The sequence below is a fragment of the Cydia splendana genome, chromosome 2, assembly GCF_910591565.1.
Source record: "Cydia splendana chromosome 2, ilCydSple1.2, whole genome shotgun sequence".
Lineage (NCBI taxonomy): Eukaryota > Metazoa > Arthropoda > Insecta > Lepidoptera > Tortricidae > Cydia > Cydia splendana.
In genome coordinates, this window is record NC_085961.1 from 11,387,963 (window position 1) to 11,414,196 (window position 26,234).

Consider the following 26,234-nt stretch of genomic DNA (forward strand, 5'->3'; position numbering starts at 1 on the left):
AAGAGCCTAGTTGTCTCCTGGTTTCCGCTGTGCGATCGGTAGACACAGGCATACAGAGTTTTCTCTGAGCCCGAGTCAACCATAATCCACAAAGGGGAAAACCCGGCAGCCTCAAAGCAACGGAGACGCTTGCAGCAAATGTCGTCGCGGACGTACACACAGACCCCAGCACGTGCTCTGAACTTATGTTCCAGTGAGTAGCCTGGGTAGTTGAGGTACGACGCGTCAGCTGGGGTTTTGATTTGCGTCTCCGTCAAAAAGAATAGGTGCGGTTTTTCGGTTTCAAGATGGTGGTGGACCGGATCGATATTTGAGTGCAACCCCCTGATGTTGGTGAGGTGCACTTTCAATGGGAGGAAGTGCAGCCGGTGTTCAATCCTATTCTTTTTTCTTTTCGAATTCATGTTTGTGGAGTGTGGGATGGGTGAAGAAATAGCTGTCGAGGTGTTGCGTTTACCAATTGGATCACTTGAGCTATTCGGGACAATGAGGAGCTCACTTGGAGACTGCGGGGACGCCCGAGCCCCCCTGAAATAACCCACCGGGTCCTCCCGTCCAGTCGCCAACTGGCACGGTGGAGCTATTCCAGGATTTTTCGCTAGGTGGCGGGGCAGCCTCTCGCACGTGGCTGTCGTACAATTGGGCCCCCAACTTTCTGCGGTCGGCCACCGGCAAGACCGTGCCTCGGATCCCGCTACCCACCAGCGTGAACCGCTCGGCCCGACGTCACTCAAGGTTCCAAAAACCGGCATTATGCAACACAACTGACAGCCATTCATCCCCCAAAGGCTCTGGTACTCCCGCACATAGACGTAACGCAGCAAGGCTGCTTGGCGCCTGACTCCGGCGGGAGGGTGGTAGCAAACCAGGCGGCCCCTTGCGGGACTTACCACCGCTGGTTTGGACGTAGTTTAAGGACATACCCGGGCCCGGGTACGAGGTATGCGTAAATATTTTTGATCAGTATTAAAAATGAAAATGTAAATGTAGTGTAAATGGCATTATATTATATTAACAGATACGGAAAAATAATAAATCTAACTCCAGATAATTAATCCATTTGATAGCTTAGTCGTTCAGTTTTAACAGGTCTTCCGGGGGGCCTCCAGTATATCGAGTTCTGGGCACTCTTGGAAAATATGTCGGATACTCTGTTCCTCGGCAACTCCTCCTGCCTGTCACTGTGGTGCCGAGGAACAGAGAATCCGACATATTTTCCAAAAGTGCCCATCTACTATAATATAATGCCATACGATTAAATAAATCAGTATTTATAAATAAGTGTTAGGAATGTTTTTGTAGTAAGTCAGTTTCGACAAATAGAACGTGAATCGCCGCTAACGCCGCCGCCGCGCCCACGAACCACAGTCACCTGGTGGCAGTAAAACTAGGAACGGAAACTGGTGGTAGGAATTTGGCGGTAGATGTCAGGCGTCAGCCAATGGTGAACGGCTACATCATCTGTCAAACAGGGTTGACTCACTCAAATATAATTATATACTTAGCCTTAAAATAACGGTAGGAAGCTTAATTAGACATTTAACGTAGATACCTAATCGACTTCTCATTTACTATTATGTTAACAGTAAAATGTAATTTAATATTAATAATGAAATTACCTCACTTTCACATCACTGTATAGTACCTACAGTAAACTGTAATTTTATGTTAATAATTCAATAACCTCACTTTCCATATCACAGGATACTTCTTTATAAATTAATATGAGTTTTGTGCCATTTTAAGCATTTGCACAATAAATATATTTTTATTTCTAATCAAAAATATTGTTAACGGTACAAATCAGTAGTTTCCTAGTAAATCAAAGTCAAGTTTACTTGTACTCCAAATAATAACGTACAAACTCTAATTGGGACAAAGCTTGAGTACGCTTCGACGCTTCTAAATTGTATACCGCAACACCCTATAGGTGTTTGTTATCTTTTCGTCCCTTTCCTGAAAATACAAACCTACTCAAATACAATTTCAAAACCAGCATCCTCAGGACCATCTCAAGAGCCTTTATTGGAATTAGAAATTCAGCTTGTTAATTTAATGTAGGTAACTTTTAAGTTTTTGTTTTTAATTATGAATTCAATCTAGCTTGGTTTGTTTATAAGTTTTCTAGACTTCAACGAAAAGCCTTTGAAATTAATAAATTTCCATTGCAACGTTTTTCTAGTCTTAATTATTTTGCTGATCCATTTTATGTTTTGTATAATTAGAATATATTATTATTTCTAGTCTTCAAAACTAATGACAATAAAATAACATCAAAATCAAATTTAAGTTCGATAATTTATTTCTACGAGTAGGCCACAATGGCATTTTCACTTTTCAAGTGCCATTAAAATACCTCTTTACAATGAAATCTATCAGGCCTATTCGGATTTCGAGATAATCACAAGATCTTGAGACGATTTAGAGATCAACTAGATCTCGACTAGATGTGACTTGGATATCTAAGTCATAACATAACTTGTCGAAATCGTTCAAGAGGACCTCCAGAATCGCGGAAACGTCAAATTTGACATATCTATCTTACAAATATCTTTAAATTATCCGTATCGTAACTTGTTGAAGTCTAGTAGAAATCTAATTCATTTTCCGAATCGAGCCGTATGTGTTCCTTTGAAAGAAGAGGCTTGTATTGAATCTGGAGCCTATTCTAATTTTAATTTTATGTTCTAAAACTGTTATGGTTGGTTTATTTGATGTTTGTCAGCTGCCAACAGTGACATTTCTCACATTTCGTCTAGAAATATCGCTTTCGATAGCCGACAGATATTTAATCAAAAGGTGCAGGTTCAAAACTAAATTCACCGGACACGACACGTCTTCTGGCAGACAAAATTTAGAAATAAAATTCTACATGGATATTTTTTTTATGTTTGACAACAAAGGAGGCGCTGAACCATTCAGTTTCCTAATTCCATTGGAAATTAAATGTTAATCTCAGCGATAAAAGATTGAGAGCAAAGGGGAAGCTCATTGAGTTATTATTACAGAAACACTGTGAAATAAGAGCACGCCTTGATAAAGGGGTAAAATTTATGTACAGACGCCGAGACCGAGACAGGGAAAGATGGACTTGTTCTAAGGAAAAATGTGCCCTTGCTACAGCATGTGAAAATTGCCTGAATATGCCTGGAAATGCGGTAGAGATTTTTTGCGAGAATTATTAAATGTCTACCTCGATGCTGAGTTTGATAGAAGATGCTTTTTCGTTGTTATTGCGAAGCGAGTGCTCGCTTATGGTAATTTTAATTTGGGTACCGGATTTTAACAGCGTGAAGCTATAAATATAAAAAGATTGTTGAGATTTTGATATCTTTCAAGAAAGAGTATAAAAACTTAAAGCTTTGAGCTATGATACCGTTTTATACAGACGTTGAATAATATAATAATTAATTGTCGTTTTTGAACAATATCTCGTCAGATCTGTTTCGGAGCCTTCGACAACAGAGGGGAAATTTGATAGATCAAAAGCGTAAGAAAATAATTGGAATTCCATTTCACTTAGGTAATGATTATGATAGTTTATTTTTCAAGTAGGCATAAAGCTACACCGGCCCGGCCCTAACCCTACACCTTAAATAATAATACAAAAAAATAATGCAGAAATCAAAACTTAAAAATGCTAACGTAGAAATACTTTCCTTATACGGGTTCTCGTGCCTCATGAAACATAACTAATGTATGTTTCTCTTTCCCCACCCGACCTAACATACTTGGGTCTCCCTCGAAATCCTAAAGTCAATTACAATTCCTAAGGGCAATTACATTACATTACAATCATTAGATTGTCCTAAAACTCATAAGTCCCTAGGTTCTTGCCATAACTATCAATGATCCTATTTATATCAGTTTTTATAAAAACTTATGACCTATTTCACCACGGTGACAGGTGCGACAATTGTCGACATCACTGTTACCGACGTCACAGGCCTCCATAGGCTACGGTAACCGCTTACCATCGGACGGGCGGTGTGATTGTTTGCCACCAACATTTTAATTAAAAAAAACTCCATTATATCGCCAGTAAATAAATACTTAATTTGCGAAGCTAATGACAATTGTCACAAGAAACACGACAATTGTCACGAAATTCCGACACAGAACTCATTTCCTGTCAAGAATTACCTACCGAAAGTTCTTTTAAATCTTGTGACAATTGTCATCATCATCATCATCATAAACTTCGCAAGAGAAATACCTTTTTTTGCCGATGTAATAAAGTTTTTTTTTAATAATACAATGATGGTGGCAAACAGGAATACGGCCCGCCCGATGGTAAGCGATAACCGTAGCCCATGGATGCCTGTGACGTCAGCCACATTGACATTTGTCGAATTGTCGCACCTGTCACCGTGGTGAAATAGGGGCCTGAAATCACTTGCTTTTTGTCGTAACGCTGCCCATTTCACAACACGTGTAATTTACCTGTCCATTGGTTGAGAATTTTTAATAATAATTATATTATAGCTCAGTACTTAGTCCATCGCTTTCACCCAATTACCTAGTTCATTTTAGATCCCATCAACTTTCAATAGTCCTTACACTCTGGTGGGCGCTGCCTCTGCCTGAGTCCCATGACGCGGGCAAGGACAGCATCCGCTCGGTGTACCACTTACATTAAATTAAAGTGTCAAAAGGGCGTCTACGTGTTGGCTTCGGCTCCGCGCACGCCTCCCAAAGCTCCGGAACACCATTGTTCCGTGATGGGAAAGATATTATGTTGTTAAATGTATTAAGAACGGGTCACTCACGTATTTAATATGTATGTGTCTCACGGAAGTTTTGTTATTAAAATAATTATATAATTTTGTTACCAGCTATCTCGCTCTAACCAGAGCCAAGTGGTTCTGACACGAGTGAGCTTCGGGCTATCGGGGAACTTCAGCTGCGAGGTGACTGCCGACGCGCCCTCATTTGCCACCTCCATCGTCTCCAATATAATGGAAGTCGTCGGTAAATTATTTAATCTCTTTACCATAACAACATTCTCTCAAATTTATAATGTGTTAATTTTATCTACTATATACTTTATATTATCCAGTGATTCCAGTGCTTGTGTGAGAGTAAACGGTTCGTAATACACTGAGTGGTTTAGCATCGAGAAGGGCGTTAGGCAGGGATGTGTAGCGTCACCGTGGCTGTTTAATCTGGTCATGGATAGTAGTTTGCATGATTTGAAAAATGATGAATGTGGGCTGAGTATGAATGGGTTATCCGTCAAATGTCTTCTTTACGCTGATGACCTGGTATTGCTAGCGTCATCGGGTGATGAGTTGCAGGAGATGGTAACTGGAATGCATGGGTCTTTTGAAAGGAAAGGAATGAAAATTAATGTAAGCAAGACGAAAGTAATAGTATTTGAAAAGGAAGAAAATATGACAAACTGTGAAATTTCGATTGGTCAAGAAAGAGTGGAACAAGTGAAAGAGTTTGTGTATCTGGGAACCTTGTTCACTAGGGACGGTAAGCATGATAAAGACATTTAAAGGAGAGTGAATGCTGGAAATCGTGTGAATGGGGCACTTAACGCTTTTATGAGCAGCCAGAAGGTGTCGCAAAAAGCACGGTTGGAGGTTCATAGAGGGGTGTTGGTGCCTACACTTATGTATGGTAGCGAAAGTTGGGTATGGCAGAAGAGGCATCAGAGCCAAGTAAATGCAGTGGAAATGAGAGCGCTGAGAAGTGTGTGTGGTGTGAGATTGCAAGATAGAATTAAGAACAGTGTGATAAGGGAAAAGTGTGGACTGACATCTACAATGTAGTGACAAAAATTGAGAAAGGTATGTTGAGATGGTTTGGACATGTCGAAAGAATGAGTGAAAGAAGGCTAACAAAGACAGTGTATAAGGGAGAAGTGGAAGTGGGAGTTGGAAGGGGTAGACCTCGGCGGACTTTCTCTGATCAGATCGGGGAAATCCTGAAGAAAGGCCAGGTCAAGAGCACCCTAAACCGGCGAGCGTGTATGAGGAATGTTATGAAAGTGAAGGAAGCGAAAGAAGTATGTCTGGATGGTAGCAAGTGGAAATCCGTGGTCTATGCCTACCCCTCCGGGAAATAGGCGTAATTATATGTATGTATGTATGTATACTTTATATTTAATTATTGTTGGTCTGATCTAGTTGTAATTTATGCAACATGGACTTTTTGTAATTAAATATATATCCTCAGAAATGATTTCCAAAAGTTCCGGGCATCTAACTACTATCAAAGAGAATAGATAGTATAGAGGGGTCCTGTCATAGTAAATTTTGCAGTCACAGTAAATTTACTGCCATCTATCGACACACGACTAAAACTCAAAATGAAAACGTATAAAATTATCAAAAAAATGTATATATATGATAAATGATTTTACTATTTTTAAATCATTTTGACCCATGTTCATTCACTGATATCTATGTGTTAAAATTGTTAAATATGAAACGGTGTCGTCACGCCATCTAGCCGAGCATAGGCTAAAGGTGTGTGCGCCATCTATCCGAGAATGACTTTTTCATGATTTCCGAGGCACGTTTTTTCCTTAGACTTTATTCATCTTATACGAAGTTACATATGTCTTTGCTACTATTAATAAATATGTATAAATAATAATTTATTATATTTACATATCGCCCATAACATATTTAAGAAAAGATCGTCAATGTATCTTTCCTACATAAATCCAATTAATCGCACTTCTTCAATAATGTTTATAAGAAATAAATCTTCTAAACAGTTTGGCCAGCATCGCCGCCGACAATTCACACGAGCCAGCACTACTACATGCCGGGCGATGTGCTGCACGCTAACTGCTCATCGGGGCCCAGCCGGCCGGCGTCTGAACTCGCCTTTTTCCTCAATGACCAACCCGTAAGTAGAATAGTAGTTTGTGTTACAAGGGATCAAAATGATATATTTCCGTCAAGGGCGTACATTGAATCCTGAGCGTAATTAGGGATTCAAGTGTTAACGCCCAACGACGAAATAATTTTGATACCGTGTGACACATACTGCTTTTCACATCAACTATGAGGAAAATAAAAAAATCTTAGTGTTGACCCAATTATTATGTTTCAAAATATTATTCAAGTTAAAAAAGAATGCAAAAAATAAGAAAAACAGTGTCATAGAACAGAAAAGTGCCACTTTGATCCCCCCTAGCAGGGAGGAAAAGTGCCACTTTGATCCCTCCTAGCGGGGAAGAAAAATACCTTTTCCGAATAGGTGATGTGAAAAGATTTTTTTAATTAGACTAAATACGAATATATCACTTTAAAATCTAAGTTGTGATAAAATGGTTAATGAAGTAAAATTACATAGGTATTTTGTTTGAAATTGCATAAAGTCGCTTTGATGCATTTCAGAGACTAAATAGCTAAATTAAACAAACTTACAGCAAGCTAAACATTTTTTTCAGTAAAAACGAGTAAACATGCAAATACCTCACATTTTATCATTCTATGAATATTTATCGCGTACGTAACAACATCAAAGTAGGGTTTTCTTTCAGATATTAATTTATATAAAGTTGTGGTCAAAATACCTTAACTTAGTTTTAAAAAAAATCCTGAGTAAACGGAAGAACACAAATGTGTTGCCAATATGTGACACGTCTATTGCCATTTAAAACTTAGACAAGTGTATAATTTCATTTTTTTCCTATGTCAAAACTAAAGGCAAGAAAATATTACACCTATTTTTCATGAAATTTCCGTGCACAGTCAAAAATTCTATCATATCTGGAAAAATCTGTAAAGTGGCAACCCTACAATTGAGTGCAAAACGCGTCCACAATCTCCTTTCCTGGCGTTAATCGTGTAAAAGTAGACAAGGGAATTTAATTAAGACCGTTAAAATCTGGAAATAATGTTCTACTTCAGTCGATGTTTAGAGTCGAGGCTTTGATTAATTCAACACAATTTTCGACGAATTTACAAGATTTCTGATATATTTTAGAGATAATTTACGAATTTTTTTACTGAACTCCAACATTAGGCGAACTAGTTTGATATTAATATGATCTGCGCTATGGTTGTAAATATTTGAAATGGCATTTCAATCTCTTTCAGAAGTTGTTTTTTTTCTATCATAGATTATTCATTTTATCTAACAAACAGAAAGGTATTGCTTTACTTAAAAAAGTGCAACGCAGGGCAAACAAGATGGTATATATATGCGACGCAGGCATTTTGTAAAATGTCGAAGGCAAATTGTAAAAAGTCCACATTTTGTAAAATACCTTATGATATTAACAGCGCCGTTTGTAATTTACCGCGGCATTTTGGTCGAATTAGTCTTTAATTTACCACGCGTGGCGTTGCACATCAAAACTGAAAAATGCTGGGGTGTCCATCAAATCTGGAGTTCTTGTTTGGTTCCACCACACTGCTTCTTTTCAAAAAACATATTCTATACAACTTAATGTAGACGGAGCCCCGTTTCGCGGGGCTATTGATTTATCTATCGATTTAGTGTGACGTCCGTGAAAACAATACACTCTGGGGAAAAAGCGTAGGTAGGTAGGTTAGGTTCGTTGGGTAGCTTCAAATGCCCGAAGCGCAAACCGCCCAGAATTAGAAGGGCAAACCGTCTAGTTAAGTTGTAAAGGTAAATGTTTTTGGAAAAGAAACACTTAATGCGGTGGAACCATGGTAAAAATAAATTACCCGTAGACCCACTGGCGAACACTGTTTAGAACGGTGGGACAGCGGGTAAAAAAATACCCGTGGACCCACTGTGGGTCAAAGCAGTAAGACCACGGTTAAAGCGCGCGTGAGGATGGTGGTGTGGTATAAAATTTAATATAAATTTATAAAACAGCAAACTATGGTCACCCTCAGACAACTATCACGTTTACCTTGATACTATTGAGCGCACTAACAATTTGCTTTCGGCAATTTACATACGTGAAGCCGTTTGTAAATTAACGACGCCGTTTGTAAACGGCCTATTTTTACAATTTGCCTGCGACATAATAATATGGATTACGTAATAAGCCTTTATGACCTAAGGTTTGGCAATCTTGGTTTGACAACCCTGGAGCGAAGAAGACAGCGTGGTGATCTCATCGAAACATTGAAGATCATACATGATTATTACAACTTAACTGAACTAACTGTTTGTTAAATGAGCAAAAACAGCTTAAAAATTACTTGCGTTCCCAGCACATGCAATCCTAGGAAGCACTTTGTATCAAACCGCCGCGTCGTACTTGAGTGGAATAAATTACTAGAATCAGTGATATGTGCTCCTTCAGTGGGTAGTTTTAAATACAGACTTTACAAATGTTTAAAAACAAACAAAATGAACATTAATTGTAAAAAAAAGTGTGGTGATATACTTAATTACGCATCAGCTTTTAGCTGCAAGTGCATTAAATAAAGTATAAAACTAATACCTACACATTACAATAATTGCACTTTCCTCTTAAAAATAGAAGTTTGAAACGCATTGACCAGAAACTATCGGACCGATTACTCATGACACATTTTGTATAAAACATGGTATAGTAATATACTCCGCCTGGTACTCTCTTCCGACCATATGACTGACACAAGCCTACGTCATCACGCGACAGTGTTATATAATAGTATGCAATAGCGCTATACAAAATGGCAATGTTATTGTGACGTAGGCTTGTGTCACTCTGGGAAGAGAAGACCATGTTTTATTAGACTATGGTATAAAACATGATTTGAACAACCCTTTTTATTTCGCCGGAAAATTCGATGCAGAATTAGTTTCTTTTTGTGATTCAATTAAATTCCATGTGAATTTTGGAAAATGAAGCTTCTAACTGTGTAGATAAACTAGCTTCAGAGTAACGTACCTGGGAGGGAAATAGCGAGATTTCACCGGTAATATTGGGTCTATTTTGGATGCACATGCAGACATTTCGGTTTGTTATTGATACCCATTAAAAACGAATATTGCGTTACGAGTATCTGGGAAATCTTTACCGCGAAATTATCAGACTGGGGAAATTTACAGATAGGCGCGTATTACTCGTGATTGATAATCATTGTTATTGTAGTTTACCTTCGTGTTTTTTGTGACAACATGGTATAGAGTAAACAATATAGGTTAGTTTGTAAATTGCATTATTTTACTAGTCATTTTATATAAATATGATGAATACTGCAATGAAATACTGTGAATTACAATAAGATACTTAGCATAATTATTACAAAAACAGCTGCATTAAAAAAAGTGGCTAAGTATATATTAAAACAAAAAACCTCTTTAAAAAAACCAATAGGTACATGAGACCAATTTTTCTTATCGATCGCATAAAGGACTACCTAAATTAGTGAGGTACACTTACAAATATAAAATAAAAAGTTGATAAATATATTATTGGCTGGTACTGTAAAAGATATATTTTGGAACGACAACAATAATTATAATACTTTATTGTTACATTAACTGTGCATTAATCTGCAGCAGCAAAGCAAGCTATCACATTGTTTACTGGCCCGATTGGAACTATAAGATACGTCACAAATATTACGACTAGATACGATATGGATTAGATATGTCAGTGTCAAAACTGACGTTTTTCTTTGAAGAAACGCCACTTTTGACACTGACATATCTAATCCATATCGTATCTAGTCGTAATATTTGACGTATCTCAAAGTTCGAATCAGGCCGTACGTCATTTATTTTCCACGTATCTAAATTAACATATATATGTATGTGATACCTACAATTAGTTTACATGCTTTATGAATCGCTATGCGGTTTCCCGTTCCTGCTGCCGGGTAAACATTATTAATAAAGTGGCCCAAGCCCTAGGGCCGGAACGGCCGCTGCTAATGGAGGAAATAAATTATTTCGTCGACTGTCCGCCTCTGAAAAGTGAGGCCTATTATAAAGTTGTGGATGAAATGAATTCCGAAGTAAAGATCAAAGTTTTCATGCGTTTAGCTTTAACCAAAGATCCTTTGATTGTATAAGATGTGTAAAGTTTAAGTTAAATGATGCCCCGAATTTTACAGCTGAAGATGATTGCGCTATACGGAGCTATATGTTGTGTGGTAACTGCATCGTAAACTTTTGACTCTTAGACTTACAGAATATCATATGGAGCCGTAATGCACCTTCTACATTAGCTGTCAATTTCGAAGTAGGTACTCATTTGATTAACACTTTAAGGTCTTCACGTGTCTTCTAAATAATACAATCAACGAATCCTTGGATTTAACATAACCAAGTTCGTAACAACAAACAAAAGATTTTCATACCACTTGCAATCCGCGTTCGTACCTTATTTTTTTCGTACTTGTGTGAAATTTAATTTGTGTACCTAATTTGAATATTGAAAAAATATAAATGTAATATACCTACTATTACTCGTCGAGACACTAGGTCCGTAGGGTAGGGGGGCACGGGGGTTCCACAAGGTGCTCAGCAAACGCCTAAGGGAGGCCACAGGTGACCCCCGCGCAGGCAGCTTTCTCGCGCAAAAATTGGCCATAGCAATCCAGCGCGGGAACGCCTGCTGCCTGTCTGATGGGCACTTTATCAAGGGCGCAAAATTTTGATAGGTATTTTTAATTTATTAGCTTTAGTTATTTTAATTTTAGCAAATTTTAGATTTAAATTTATTTTATAACACTTATTATATAATAAATGACTTATTTATTACTCAGAAACCTCACAATAAATGTACCGTCATTCATATCAGCGTCATAAACACATTACGACGTGGCATGAATGTGGTTAAATTACACCGCGTCACCATTTCGCGGTTAGCGTTATTAGTCTGTTCGAGAAACGGAAAAAGGTGAAAAATAGAGATAATACTTCTAAAAATACGTGTGATACCTCATTAGATTCGTAATGATGTCTAGAAAAATGTATTCGAAGCGTTTTATGGAGTATTATCTCTATTTTTTACCGTTTTCCGTTTCTCGAACAGACTATATTACCTAAAGTAAAAGCTTTCAGAAATACAGTCAGTGGGTGAATCCACTTTTTAGTGGCATTCGTTGCCATGGTTACGGTTAGAAAACCCGGGGAAAAACAACTTATAAAATCATGATCCTTCTTCTTTTCATTTCCCTTCCTTTTGATTAACTACACTATTTGATAAAGAGCCTAATTACATATGGTGAAAATTGGATTGATAGATAAATAATGTAAACTAATAAGCACTTCAGTAAAACTAAAACGTGATGCAACAATTCTTCAAACAAACTGTGCCACTACTTACTGTCTCTCGGACAACGGGACGGATTAACAACTAAAAAAAGTGCATCCACCCCAGTACAAATTTAAAGCGAGATTGGGTCATCAACTTACTTTACAATAAGGTTTTGTCAATAATTTAAATTTCCGATACAAGCTTTTAACTGTACCTACTTATCTTTACAGTTACAGCAATACTTCAATAGTGGCGATATGTTCAGTGAAACAAATAATTTGATGAATTTCACAAATTTATGTTTAAAATTATTCGCAGAAGGTAGGCATTAATATGTAGGCCTGTAGTGCAAAGTAAATACTTAAACTTTGTGTACTTAAAACATAATATTGTAAACGAGCAAGAATTTCCTTTTGCACCACAATAGGGGTATTAGTGCACTGTTCTTGCAATGTTCCTGATATAGAGTGCTAAGCTTGGAAAATCTGCTTACTTTTTGTTCTCTTAAACAGTGTTTCAACACGTTAGTCGCGCGAAGGTTTAACTAGTACTTGTTGTTGTTGTTACAATGAACTTAGATATTTGTTAGTTTCTCGCCTTTTTCCTATGATCAAACATTTTTTATCAACTATAATAAGAAACATTCTCAACTACATATTTACTCTCTATCAGCGATTGTTCCTACCTTTCTGTTATTACCTAGTTAGAAACACACCCTTACGAGCAATGAAAATGGAATTCTAGTGTGTTTTTAGGTACCTACTTACATTGAAACGGCACTTGATGAGATGAAAACAGAGAGATGAGAACAGTTTTTATAACTTTTCTAAAATAGTATTTCGGTTGAATTACGGCAACACACACAATACCTACCTATTTGAGGATAAGAAACATTGTATTTTATATATTCTGAGTATTGGAACAAAAAGAAGCGGTATTAAATGTTTCCATTCAAACTCAATCATTTGTGGTACCCATTGTAAAGAAAGCAATCACTTGCCGATATGTGGCAGAGCGTTCTTAGCATTTCTTTAAACTCACCAGGTAACACCGGGCTCGTATCAGGTGCAGCCAGCTCCCGAGGGCTTGTTCCGAGCGGAGCTCCACGTTCAGATCCAGCTGTGGCCTGCCCACTACGAGAGAGGGGCGCCCATTCTGAGATGCGAGGCTAAGGCGGGAGGAGACCTTTACAGGGATGATTCAACAATTGCTCTTTATTCTGCCAATGGAGATCCGAAAATAGAACGTGGTAAGTGCACTATTAGTAAAAAACAAAGAAAAAGAAAGTCACAATATCCTTTAGACAAATACAATTTTGATTTCACAAAGGCCTGAAAACCTTTTTATCTTTCTGGGACCCCCGGTACAATTTTTTGTGCGTATTCCACAATCTATTCTGAATTTTCATTGATTAACAACAAAAGGTTCCTAATTCGAAAACAAAACAATATGAGATGTTATCTCGAGTACGATTATTAGATACCTATTAATATAACATTTTCATTATAAGTAACATAGCAAGTTGCATCTAAATTAAATTATTCGTTCGCCTTCACGCAAAATTGATTGTTATCAAAAGCGCTACTAATAAGATCATTGGGCTAAAAGGGGGCATTGAGAGCCCAATGAGTTATTGCTTCCCGCCTCGTTTCTGAGACAATTTCCTCCAAGGGCAACACAGTAGGGCGTTGTCTGGAGATAATAAATTTATCATTGGCGCAACGCAAGGCAACCCTGCCCGTACACTGAACCCTGACAGTAAATTATTTTGAGGTTCATAAATCTCAAAGGTTATGATTTGTGAGCGGTGAAAGCGACGTGTTAATATTAAAAGGCTTTCCAAACGTTGTTTTAATATGAGGACTATTTCTATTTCTGTTAAGTTTAACACCAATAATGAATTATTATTATATTTATTTTCTTTTGTAATACCTCAAGCTTGGCTTGCCTTAGAACATCAACGCATGAGCCGTGCGCTCAATCCTAGCACTTCAAGCAGCGAAGTAAATAAGTAAAACTTATCTTCGTTTAGTTTATTTTGTGGTTATATCAAAAATACGTGCTATATGGAAGACCAGTCCTCTCCATCATATTGAAAAGTTATATGTAAAATTAATGCTCTTTGGGATATAAAATTGTGAATTTACGCTAGCAGTTGTAATCTCAAATTTGTATTCAAGAGTAAAAACTCTTGAATCAATTAGTAACTTCGCCATCAGAGACCAAAGGTTTAAGTAAATTATTTGCTGTCGTAAAAGACTTATATTAAGTATTTAATTGAATAGGTTAATAATATTATTTTCTCGGAAGACTCCGTAAAATTTGTTCTGTTCTCTGTGCGTTCAGCTCAAAGCTGGGGAAATTAAATTACTAAAGGCTTTCAACGGCGAAACGACGCAAAGTTGCCACATGAAATAACATTTTGTAGTGAAATGTTAAAAATATTCTTAAAAATGGTGCTTGTGTTTTTAATTCAATCTAGCTTGAAAATTAATTATCACGTAGTGAAAATTATTTTTATACCATTGTTCAAAATGTGGTATTTTACGTGGGTGTGACATTTCCATTATTTTTTAATTTATTTCTGATCGTTCATAACAAATAGTTTTGATGTTAAAAAACTTTGTATATATTTTATTTCGTGATTTCACACACATTTATTACCACATTCCACACATCATTTTCAAATTTACTTATTACGTACAAAAACACTTTTTATTACACGTTATAAAGTTAATATTTATTTGTTTTTATGTAAATAAAATTACACAATATTTCACAAAAAAAAATTTTGGTTATTTGCCATGTTAGATGTCCTAAGCTAAAAACAGTCTTTACATTGTTCACATACTTGTGTTTAACTGTAGTGTATTTTTTTTGTTTCAGTTACATCACCAGGGTCCGCTACTACATTGCAAGGGTGTCAAATTCTTCTGCTTATGCATACAATTATTTGGGCAAATAACACTTAGATTAGAAAATAAGAATGAAAATTATACAAATAAATAATTATACTAGATGTACTAATTCTTTCATGGACGATTGTGAATTTAGTTGAAAAACCTAAACGAGCTGACAATTATACCAAAGAATGTAAAGACTAAGAGATATTGTTGATTTAATATAAATTATATATGTGAATCTAAGTATCATTTACTTTGATCCCCACGCATCGCAATAAATAATAGCACTAGAGCAGTAAATTAGCACCATATAGGTATATGTACTGTAATTTACAACCCTAGTGCGGTAATTATGTCGTATGTCGAAAATTTAAACGGCCATAAGTACTGTAAAACGTTCTACAATACACGTGCGAAAAGGTAATTCGCAACTCGTGGCGATTTTAATTTACTGCCACTCGTTGCGAATTTCCTACTTTTCAAACTTGTATCTTAATGTACTATTTCATATATTACGGTGGAACTTATTACAAAAGGCATAAGGTCCACCGATGTAAAGTTAACAGTGCGGGCGATAGTACTCGTCTTAGTCTATCGAATTCTCATCTACGAATTACCATTTCCCGGCCTCTGCAATAATGTACTTTTTAATTAAACTGTCCGGAGAAGTGGACATTGCTGGTTTCAAGTTAGGTGCACGGTTTATACCTACAGTATAATATTAAAATTTAAAAACTTTGCTAGTTAGATATAAGCGACACTATTTTTCAAATTCATAAAAAATAAGTTTAAGGTGTCGTTCGGATGTCAACTGCAACTGCATTACTGTCTAATCACGGCATTAATGCAGCTATAAACTCATTTCATCAAGAAAATTGCCAGTGACAGCGCCCGCGACAAGTCTGCAGCGGTAATGCCGCTACAGTAATGTTATGCATTGTGGTTGCCATCCGAGTGTCACCTTAAGAGCCAACAGGAGTGGTCATTCCTCCATACAAACGTACTCCTCGTTTTCCTCCGTGGTTTTTGAAGCTAGAGCAATGATTTTTTCAACACAGATTAACATTGTCAATATCTGTGTCGGACCGTTTAGTTTTTTTTGATATTTTTGTTTTTTAAGGCGCTAGAGCCCTTCAAAAATGGCCAAAATGGCCTAATTGACTATGGCGCAATGAGAGCCGTGGTATTAAAAACTGATATCAATTAGCCAAAACGGTCCGACACAGATAATTTCATAATCATTTAGATTTCCAAATTTGGTTACGATTGGTTAAGTTTTGGAGGAGGAAACAGAGGAGTACGCAACCTCGATTTCTGAGTTTTTTACGCAGGACTTTTCGCCTTGTCCTTATCGCACTAGTTTTAGGAGCCGCTTCCGTTAGCGAGACGGGTATATTTGCCTAAAATGTTTAACCCTCAGCTCCTGTATCGTCTTAAGTACTTATATAAAACAGGCCTTAGCGCTGCGAATCGACTGGTCTACGGAACGGAGCCTAAACGGAATTTAAAATTCGGAAGACGACTGCGGCATCAGCTGAGCTAGATTTAAAGCCATGAAAAATAATTCAAACTTTACGGTAATTATTTCTTATTTACATATAAATCTAGCTCAAGCTTACAAAAAAAAGCTAGATGAAACACTATACTACTTGATATAAATATGATTACAATTACTTTGTGTCAAGCTGATGCATAAAAAAATCCGTCATTTGTGATTTCATTCTTGTCAGTCCAGTTCTGATAATAGGATGGGGTGGAATTATTTTGTTTCAATTCCATATTTGCTGTGCCAAAAGAAGCGTGTAAGTTAAGAATTGATCAACTTTTTCTCAAACTCAATGGTCAACCTCAGTAAGCACAGTGCGAACTTTACGTACCTACCTATCTCCTCACCGTCTTTCGTTTCATCGTCACGGATTGAAATGCGCTAGATTCATAGACTTCACTGCTGCGAGCGCAAATGCACTTTTTAATTACATTTCCCGGTTATTTTGAAATGCATTTTAATTTTTGCTGCAGTAAATTTTATGACAAGTAGACATAATAAGTGATATGTTACGCAAATACTGTTATTGAAAAAGTTAGTTCTTTAAATAAGTTGGATTATATTTAACCATAGCCAATTTACGAACATAATATAGAGTACTACCTACCTTTAAACTTTAAGGAGAAAGAATGATTGGTGGGGTGGTAAGTATTAGTTGCTGTTTGCGGCCTTTGCGCTGATTAAATGAAACAATTGAATATAAAATATACCATTATTTTAATGGTGAAATGTAGTACAATAGGTTATTTATAAGTCTAGGACACGCGTGTTAGGTTCAGTGGTTAGATTGCAAGAGAGAGATGAGAGCGGTCCGCTGCCTGGGGCATGAGTCGTATAGGCGAAACTCTGGCGCTTCGTGCTTTCTGGTTGGCCGCTGATCTCGCCGTACATGTTGGCATCTTGGAGTAGCAGGGCTGCCTTTCCACAAATCATTGGTTGGTTCGAAGCTGGCGGTGTTGCCACAGCGCTAACAGTTGCTTAATCAGAACACGCAAAAATTAAAACAAAATTTGGATAAAATGTTTACAAATTAAATTGAACACGTTCCTACCTATGGCAAATTTTGGAAACACAGGACAGTAATTAAGGCCAACACTTGTTACAAAGTTGTTGCAAAATGAACGAAACGTAGTTAACAACTTAACAGGCGTCGGAAACCTTTTCCAAATTAAAATTTTCGACGATAATACGCAAGAGTAAGGCGAGATTAAACAAAAAGTTACCTACCTTTTATTTTACAGCAACTGAACAGGGATGCGATTATAAAAACACATTGTCCACACAAAACAACCATTTCAGACCGAATATTACCCATAAAATTGCCTTTATGAGCAGACCTACAGATTTAATAACTTCAACATTTCACATTTAAAAGAGATTAAAGTCTGAGTATGGAGCGGTGGTAAGTTAGAGTAGGTAGGTACCTAAGGAGCCCACTGATTAACAGTCCGCCGGACGGTATCGGCCTGTCAGTTAGAACAAAATTTTTGACAGTTCCGAACAACTGACAATGCGATACCGTCCGGCGGACTGTTAATCAGTGGGCCCCTTTATGGAGCGGTTAAATTGATAGAGACGCACGAGAGTAGAATAGGCAAAGTAATAGTATTTTATTTACACACGTATCATTAGGCTTCTATGATGCGTTCAAAAATCGCAAATTACGGCCAGCCAAGAGACACTTTTTTTTAGAACAACATTCAATAAAGTCAGGCTAAACTGAGTTAGCTACAGACTGTGCTGCGGGCTCAGCACGGTTCCATTTTTATCGACTATCACTATGCGCGTCCCTTTCGCACTTACATACTTGTTAGAACGTGACAGGCATGGTGACAAGGGATAAAAACGCGACCGTGCTAAGCCGCCAGGTGTTATTTTAAACGTCAAAATTCTATGAAATGGCGTTTAACTATTTTTTATGTTATGAAATAAATATACATTTAAGAGAGTATGTTAACAAGGAACCAAAAAACTCTTGAATAGCGATCGAGTCACCAAATAAGTAACCCTTACTAGTGGCGATTATACGTATACATACATACCTATACCTACATACTTTTGTTTGATGTGAAACTTCGAGGGTGCTTATCTTAAGTGTTTGTACTTGACCGTTACCTTTTACTGATATAAGAATAAAGACGAATGAAACTTTGGATGACTGTCCAGTAGATATAATATAATTACTGTTGTGAGTCGTTTATTGTATTACCTTAATCTGGTTATCTTTATTTATTGTCTTGGTTGTGTTTTTTAAGAATCGGTACCTAGGTATACCTCAAAAAGAAAAAGGGTCACTTCTTTGTACGTCCGTCTGTCTGGTAGAAAGTGGTTTTATTCTAGAAAGAGTGAAGTTATCACTTTAGTTTAAATTTATAACAAATCCTTAGGAATTTTATATTAAAGGAAAAAATGGAAATAGTTACGCTTCCGGCAGTACTTGAACTCGCAACCTCCGCAATCCGTCCGTTGCTCTTAACCAATCGAGCTACGGAAGCCTACCAGATCCTCGCAAATCTTTCCATTCCTTCCCTTATGTATACACGCCTTTGGGGTGGCGTTGATTGGTTAAAAGCAACGCACGGATTGCAGTGGTTGCGGGTTCAAGTCCTGCCGGAAGCGTAACTTTTTCCATCTTTTTTTTCATTAATATAAAATTTGCAATATCGCTCGCAAAGGTATCTGCTTGTTTAAAAATTAAATCCCTAGCAAGCCAATTCGAACTCACATTCTGGTGTCAAAATGATGTTTATTTTGTTATTCGCCCTTGCGTCTCGCTTGCCCCTAAAATTATTTATGCACCAATTTAGCAGGTCAATAGGATAGCTATTAGAACTTCATAAACTCAATCAAATTCTCTTCCGTGTTTTATTCCTGTTTTTCAACCTATTGGTAATTAAAATTATTGTAAACTTTAAACAAAGTAACTTAACTGGGAAGTTTTAATTAAAAACTTGAGACACTTCTCTAAGAACCAACTTTTTAAGCTCAGTGTCTGAGTTACGTTTTTGACTTTGAAGTTACAAAAACTTACTAAATATAAAACATATTAACAACTCCAAATAGAGGCTTCAATTTTTAAAATTTGTTAAAAAAAGTATTATTTTAGAAAATTTGCCGTTGATTATTTTGTGTATTAACAAAATCCTATCACATGTCGGTTAGGTAAGTTTTCCTTGACTGCAGCTTGATAATATTATGTGTAATTACAACTGTTCTGTCAAAATCTGTACTTACAAGGTTTGAAGATTAGGCCCCTTGTACCACGACCAACTGTGGATCCAATTTTGCGATTTAATATTTTGTCAGTTAAGTTACACAAAGGTTAGGGTGGTTCAAAAAACTTTTTTTTTATTTTCTACGGGGCACCCCCTTATTTTGTTACACTTATTATGCTGATAAAATACACCAAGTTTCGTAATTTTATCTCAACTACTAGGGGGTGCTCAACCACTTTGAAAATTTTCAAACTTGTATGAAATCCAAAAAAAATAGTATTTATTATTCAGAATTTTATTTAAGTATCTGGTTTCACACTATTTGCTCATGTGATTTATATGTTTTGAAGTAGAAAAACATTTTTATTAGGTACTATTTATTATAATTTTTCAATTCTAAGTTTTTTTAGAATTTCACCTAAAAAAATCATAAAAAATAGAAATAAAAATGGTTTTTTACTTAATCACACTTTCAAATAATGTTAAAACTACTACTTACATAAAAAATTAAAAAATAATAACTTGATTTTTTTGGACTTCATACAACTTTGAAAAATTTCAAAGTGTTTGGGCACCCCCTTGTAGTTGAGATAAGATTACAAAACTTGGCGTATTTTGTCAACATAACAAGTGTAACAAAATGAGGGGGTGCCGCTTCTTCTAGCTAGAGTTTGATTTTTTCCCATACAAACGTGAACCACCCTAACAAAGGTAGGTAAGGTCAATACGGGTAAGTGTGGCTGTGTAAGGTCAGCCACACACAAGTAACTAGATATTGAACTGACCTTATATAAAATATAGTGGAGCGGAAAAACTTTTTTCACATCACCTAATCAGAAAATGGATTTTTCTTCCCTGCTAGGAGGGATCAAAGTGGCACTTTTCTGTTCAACGACATTTCATTGCCAGTATAAAATATTAATATAATTAACTATGAACATCGTATGTACAGCCTGGCAAAAAAGAAATTAAAAAGTGGCAACACTGTAGTGTCAACACTAAAGGCCGTAACACACCATCGCACCGCACCGCGACCTTGGTGTGTAGCACCCATAAGTGAGAGCGAGAAAGAGATATCTGTTTCTCGCTCTCACTTATGTGTGCGACGCACCAAAGTCGCGGTGCGGTACGATAGTGTGTCAACACTTTAAGATTTTTTTATTTTCCTCATAGTTGATGTGAAAAGCAGTATGTGTCACACGGTATCAAAATTATTTTGTCTTGGGCGTTAACACTTGAATCCCTCATTACGCTCAGGATTCAATGTACGCCCTTGACGGAAATATAATATATCATTTGACCCCTTGTAACACAATAGTAATTGTAGTTTGTGTTACAAGGGATCAAAATGATCCCGAACGTAGTGAGGGATTTTAAAGTAGAATCCTGAGCGTAATGAGGGATTCAGGTGTTAACGGTCAAGAAGAAATAATTTTGATACCGTGTGACACATACTGCTTTTCACATCAACTATGAGGAAAATAAAAAAATCTTAAAGTGTTGACACACTATCGCACCGCACCGCGACCTTGGTGCGTCGCAAACATAAGTGAGAGCGAGAAACAGATATCTCTTTCTCGCTCTCACTTATGGGTGCGACACACCAAGGTCGCGGTGCGGTGCGATAGTGTGTTACGGCCTTTAGTGTTGACACTACAGTGTTGCCACTTTATAATTTCTTTTTTTCCAGGCTGTACATACGATGTTCATAGTTAATTATATTAATATTTTATACTGGCAATGAAATGTCGCTGAACAGAAAAGTGCCACTTTGATCCCTCCTAGCAGGGAAGAAAAATCCATTTTCTGATTAGGTGATGTGAAATAGTAGTTTGTGTTACAAGGGATCAAAATGATATATTTCCGTCAAGGGTGTACATTGAATCCTGAGCGTAATGAGGGATTCAAGTGTTAACGCCCAAGATGAAATAATTTTGATACCGTGTGACACATACTGCTTTTCACATCAACTATGAGGAAAATAAAAAAATCTTAGTGTTGACACTACAGTGTTGCCACTTTTTAATTTCTACTCTTTTTTGCCAGGCTGTACATGCGATGTTCATAGTTAATTATATTAATATTTTATACTGGCAATGAAATGTCGTTGAACAGAAAAGTGCCACTTTGATCCCTCCTAGCAGGGAAGAAAAATACATTTTCTGATTAGGTGATGTGAAAACTACTATTTCATTCCTGTGTCATCAATCAAATACTTTTTACTTATAGTTATTTATGAGGTTTTCATGTGAAATGTTAACGTTCTACATCTTCAGGTGTCGCATTGGGTTGAAATTTTGGAAAACGGGGCCAAAACTAAAAATTTAAATTTATATTTCAACATCAAAATATATATATATTTTATGTTTATCCTGGTGTGAAATTTAAAAACCCTTTAACTCATTATATTGCATTATAACTCTAAGTATCCTGCAATTTAGTTATTTTTTCCGTAACATTACGCATTTCCAAATTCGTTTTTCGCTTAACAGTTTTCAGAAGGTTCGGCGTCTAATGGCCGATCTACGTGTGTTGATAATGTGATCAGCGATCCTGTTAATGGAAATATATAGCTTTTGCCCTGAGCTATGTCAACGTAGGTTAAAATGGTGACGGTAGATATATCTACATCTAGACATAAAGAAACAACGAACTTAAATAGCTAACGTCTTTTAGAAAAGTGCTCAAGAAAAAGTTTTCCAAAAATATAAACTTTTGAAAATTCTGCACAAGGTTCTTTTTTATCCAACACCTATGTGTAAAAAATATCTATTCCATTTTGTCCTAATTTTATTTACTTATAGTAATTACCAACAGAATAAACAGTTCTGCAGAACAAACAAGTATGAAAATAAATCATTCATTATTTTAATTAAGAGATGTTCTTAATGGTTCTTACTTACGTAGGTAGGTACGAAAACGTTTTCTGTATTAAATGTTTATAAATAGATAAAGAATCGTAAATTTATTTTTTGTGTTTGAATGAGATTATTGGAAATTACAAAATCATAGCAACCACTAATACCAGTAGCAAATGATAAAATGAAATAAATGTCATATACTAAGAAAAATAATAAAATAATTAATATTAAATAATTTAATTTGTTCTAATACTTCTAATAGTAGCAAACGAGTTCAAATTTTGCAAATAATTATAATATTATTAATATAATATATTTATAGAATAAAGGGAGCCTCGCGGAGGTAAAAGTTGTGTTATTTTTGTTTTCTTGTCGATGTCCCTTTTTTATACGATGGATTCCTAGTAGGCAGCGGTATTGCGTAAATTTTTCTCCATACAAAGTTGGACCACCCAATGAGTAACTGGTTGTGTGTTAAAACGATATATTAACCAAGACTTCCGTTGATATATATCGACAGGGGCCACCAAATAATGGATAAGATACTATAATAACTACGCTCATACAATTTGTTTCAAAATGGATTTTAGTAACAAAAACATTCCTCGAAACCTATATTAATATTAAGTCGGTACATATCTACTCGCATTAGTGTTAAGGTAATAAATATATCGGTGGATTTTTGTAATAAAGTCAATTTTTTTGTTGCCAATCTTTTGAATTTTAATTTTTGCAAAAAAAAAAGTTTTAACTTTTTAATTATTCATGATGGGTCGGGCCGTAAAACTCTAGATATTCAGGTCACGTGAAGAGTGCGTGTTTCAATTAAAAACGCGGAATTAAAAGCTACGCGTGTCTGGCCGTCATGGCGTATATGAGAGAACCCCTGTATATCGTAAAAACGTGGTTACCATTAAAAAATGACTGTACATATGTACAAGTATAGGTAAGTCGAAATGGCCGCCCTGCACCTTATAATAGCAAGTATTATTAGTGTGCTCCTAACAACTACTTAAAGTTCTAAAAGTCGCAATATAATGTCGCACACAGATGCAATTAGGTATGAAGGTAATTTCTTTCTGGCAAAGAACACTTTCGATGAGTCAACTTTAGCCAGACCATGACGGTGCGTGGCACAACTGATAGTAGTAGGTACCTAATAGGTAGTTATCTTTAAGAAGTTCAAAGTTAAGTCTACAAACAAGTTCCCTAATGCAAGTTCATCGACCGACGTTTTCCACCGTTTTAAGAAACCTTTGACGAAACTCCATTCTCCTTAAACCCAAATAACACATTTCTTTTATTGTTCGGTAAGAATGGAAATCTTTTTTGGGATTCCTTCCTTTACAGGGCCCATATGTGAATCATTATAAAACGTGTGGTTTTGGGGCAATATTTTATTCCGAGAGGGTTTTCATTAGAAGTGAGAATATTTTCGTGCACCCAATATTGAATTTAAAAGCTTCGGATGTTCTTTTATAACAACCAAGGACCCAAAAATAAATTGAAGTGTTCATAGTCTAGATACGCCGCTAAATAAAAATAATATACGAGTTTAGGGGCGAACATAATTCAAGACATTTAAATTGATTTATTTATTTCGCAATAATATTGTTATTAACGAGATATCAGTATCATGATAATATTGTTAGTTGAACTGATCCCAGAGCGGTAATGTTTTATTTTATGTATAGGTATGTATTAATTACTAGGTACCCAAAAGTAAAGTATTTATTACTTATTAGTAAAACGAGATGTATAAATAAATATTATCGACATCGTCGTATCATCAGCATATTATTAAATACATATATTCACATGCTGACGGAGCAATAGCTCTAATCGTGAGTATTTACGAAAAGTCCGTTTATAATTATTAATTAGCTACACTTTGAGATGAGGTTCAAATACCTACTTTGATTACTTTAGCTAAACGTAGACATGTATTATTTTATAATATTTTAAACTTTCGCGTTTTGAACACATATTAACTCACATTTATAGACCACCACCACCACCACCCACCACCCACCACCAGACCACGACCACCACTACGACCACGACCAGTGAAACCTGTGTCGAAACGTCGGTAAATCAAGGTAATTGAATAAAATTCGCATTAGACCCGTCTATAAATGTGAGTTAATATGTATTATTTTACCCGAAAACCCATCAATTGGTGATTCGGTAAATTTTTTGAAAAACAAATTATAGCCAGCATTCAATGAATGTAGTATGATACCTTTGGGTATGGTGCTTCACGCACACTAGTGTCCCATCCCCTCCCCCTGACGCAACCCTCCCTTTTAGCATGAAATATGTCCCGGTTGACAGTTTTTTTTTCACCATACCCAAAGGTATCATACTACATTCATTGAATGCTGGCTATAATTTGTTTGTCTTCCCCATACATTAGAACACAACTTGACCGAATCATGGGCGAACATCTACAAGTTGAGCGTTGACTGTTTAATAAGGCCATACGCAGGCCATAGGTGTGTACCTACGCGTACTCATCTTTTACATAATTCGATTTGATCAACCGAGTTTCGTTGGCGACGCCAACGTCCGAGCATAAGTAAGCCGACAACTGATTTCATGTACCTACCTATGCGAATCGAAATACGTTATCCGATTCGAGGAAGATTATACTGATATCAATTTCCCGACCTAAATATGCATGTCGGTCTTGCCATCAAACAATTATAAGACCTAAAAAAATTGTTATGTACACTGTGTAGAAAATGTGTAGCGGCGTTACTCAGAATATAATTTTTGCTCAGCGAGACAATTATTACTCCTTATTTGCATATGATAGTTTACATGTAAATCCGCTGGAGCTCTAAGTAATTAACTCGAAGCTGCCCTCTAGAGCATTTATTTGTGTAAATTATAACCTTGTTTAATATTTGATACATGGAATGGCCATAATTCAGTTAACAATCTACCTGAGACTTTGCCATCTGATATATTAATCTGCGCTTTGTTCCATCGACGACCGTCCGGAAAGTTTGGTGGCTCAGAGGCGGTGGGTTACCATTCTGGGCAAGCTCGTGAATTCAAAGTTGAGTGACGCTTGATTGGTGGAACTGATTTGGCGTGTCTAATGGAGGTTTGACAGCGAGAATCGGGTGCGTAGTTAGGTACTTGCTTTGCCGCCTCCGCATTTGGGTACACTGCTTGACTACTACTACTACTACTACTACTATTTACAACTTACTAGTACTTGAGGATAGTAATGGACTTGATGTTGAGGTTGCGGTGTAATTGTGGATAAGAATGATTATCAGCTCTGTAGGCGACAGGCCTATCATCCTCTGTTTTGTACGCCTGCTGGTACGGATGCTGCAGCTTGACCGGTACGGATATGGTATAGAGGTGGGCATTTATAATATTTTGACAAAGCTTGGTGTAAATTTGTACTCACATTTTTTGATACAATGTGACCGCCGCCATACATGAGGCGGGGACTAATGGTAATACACCCTCTCACATTTGCACCTCTAACTTAAACGAGCTATTTGAAAAAAAAAGTGATAACTATTAAGATTTATTACACAAATT

General features: G+C 36.5%; 1 protein-coding gene and 1 long non-coding RNA gene across 2 annotated transcripts in view; one reads left to right on the plus strand and one right to left on the minus strand.

The window, feature by feature from the left end:
- Positions 1–15,286, plus strand: part of LOC134804009 (uncharacterized) — a 76,752-nt gene extending 61,466 nt beyond the window's left edge. The window contains exons 5-8 of the mRNA XM_063776867.1: positions 4,836–4,971; positions 6,734–6,867; positions 13,190–13,394; positions 15,032–15,286. Coding sequence (XP_063632937.1) covers positions 4,836–4,971; positions 6,734–6,867; positions 13,190–13,394; positions 15,032–15,117 — 561 coding nt within the window. The 3' untranslated portion in view covers positions 15,118–15,286. The remainder of the gene's footprint in view (positions 1–4,835; positions 4,972–6,733; positions 6,868–13,189; positions 13,395–15,031) is intronic.
- LOC134804118 (uncharacterized) overlaps positions 1–26,234 on the minus strand; it is an 805,015-nt gene that overhangs the window by 101,707 nt on the left and 677,074 nt on the right. The window lies entirely within an intron of this gene.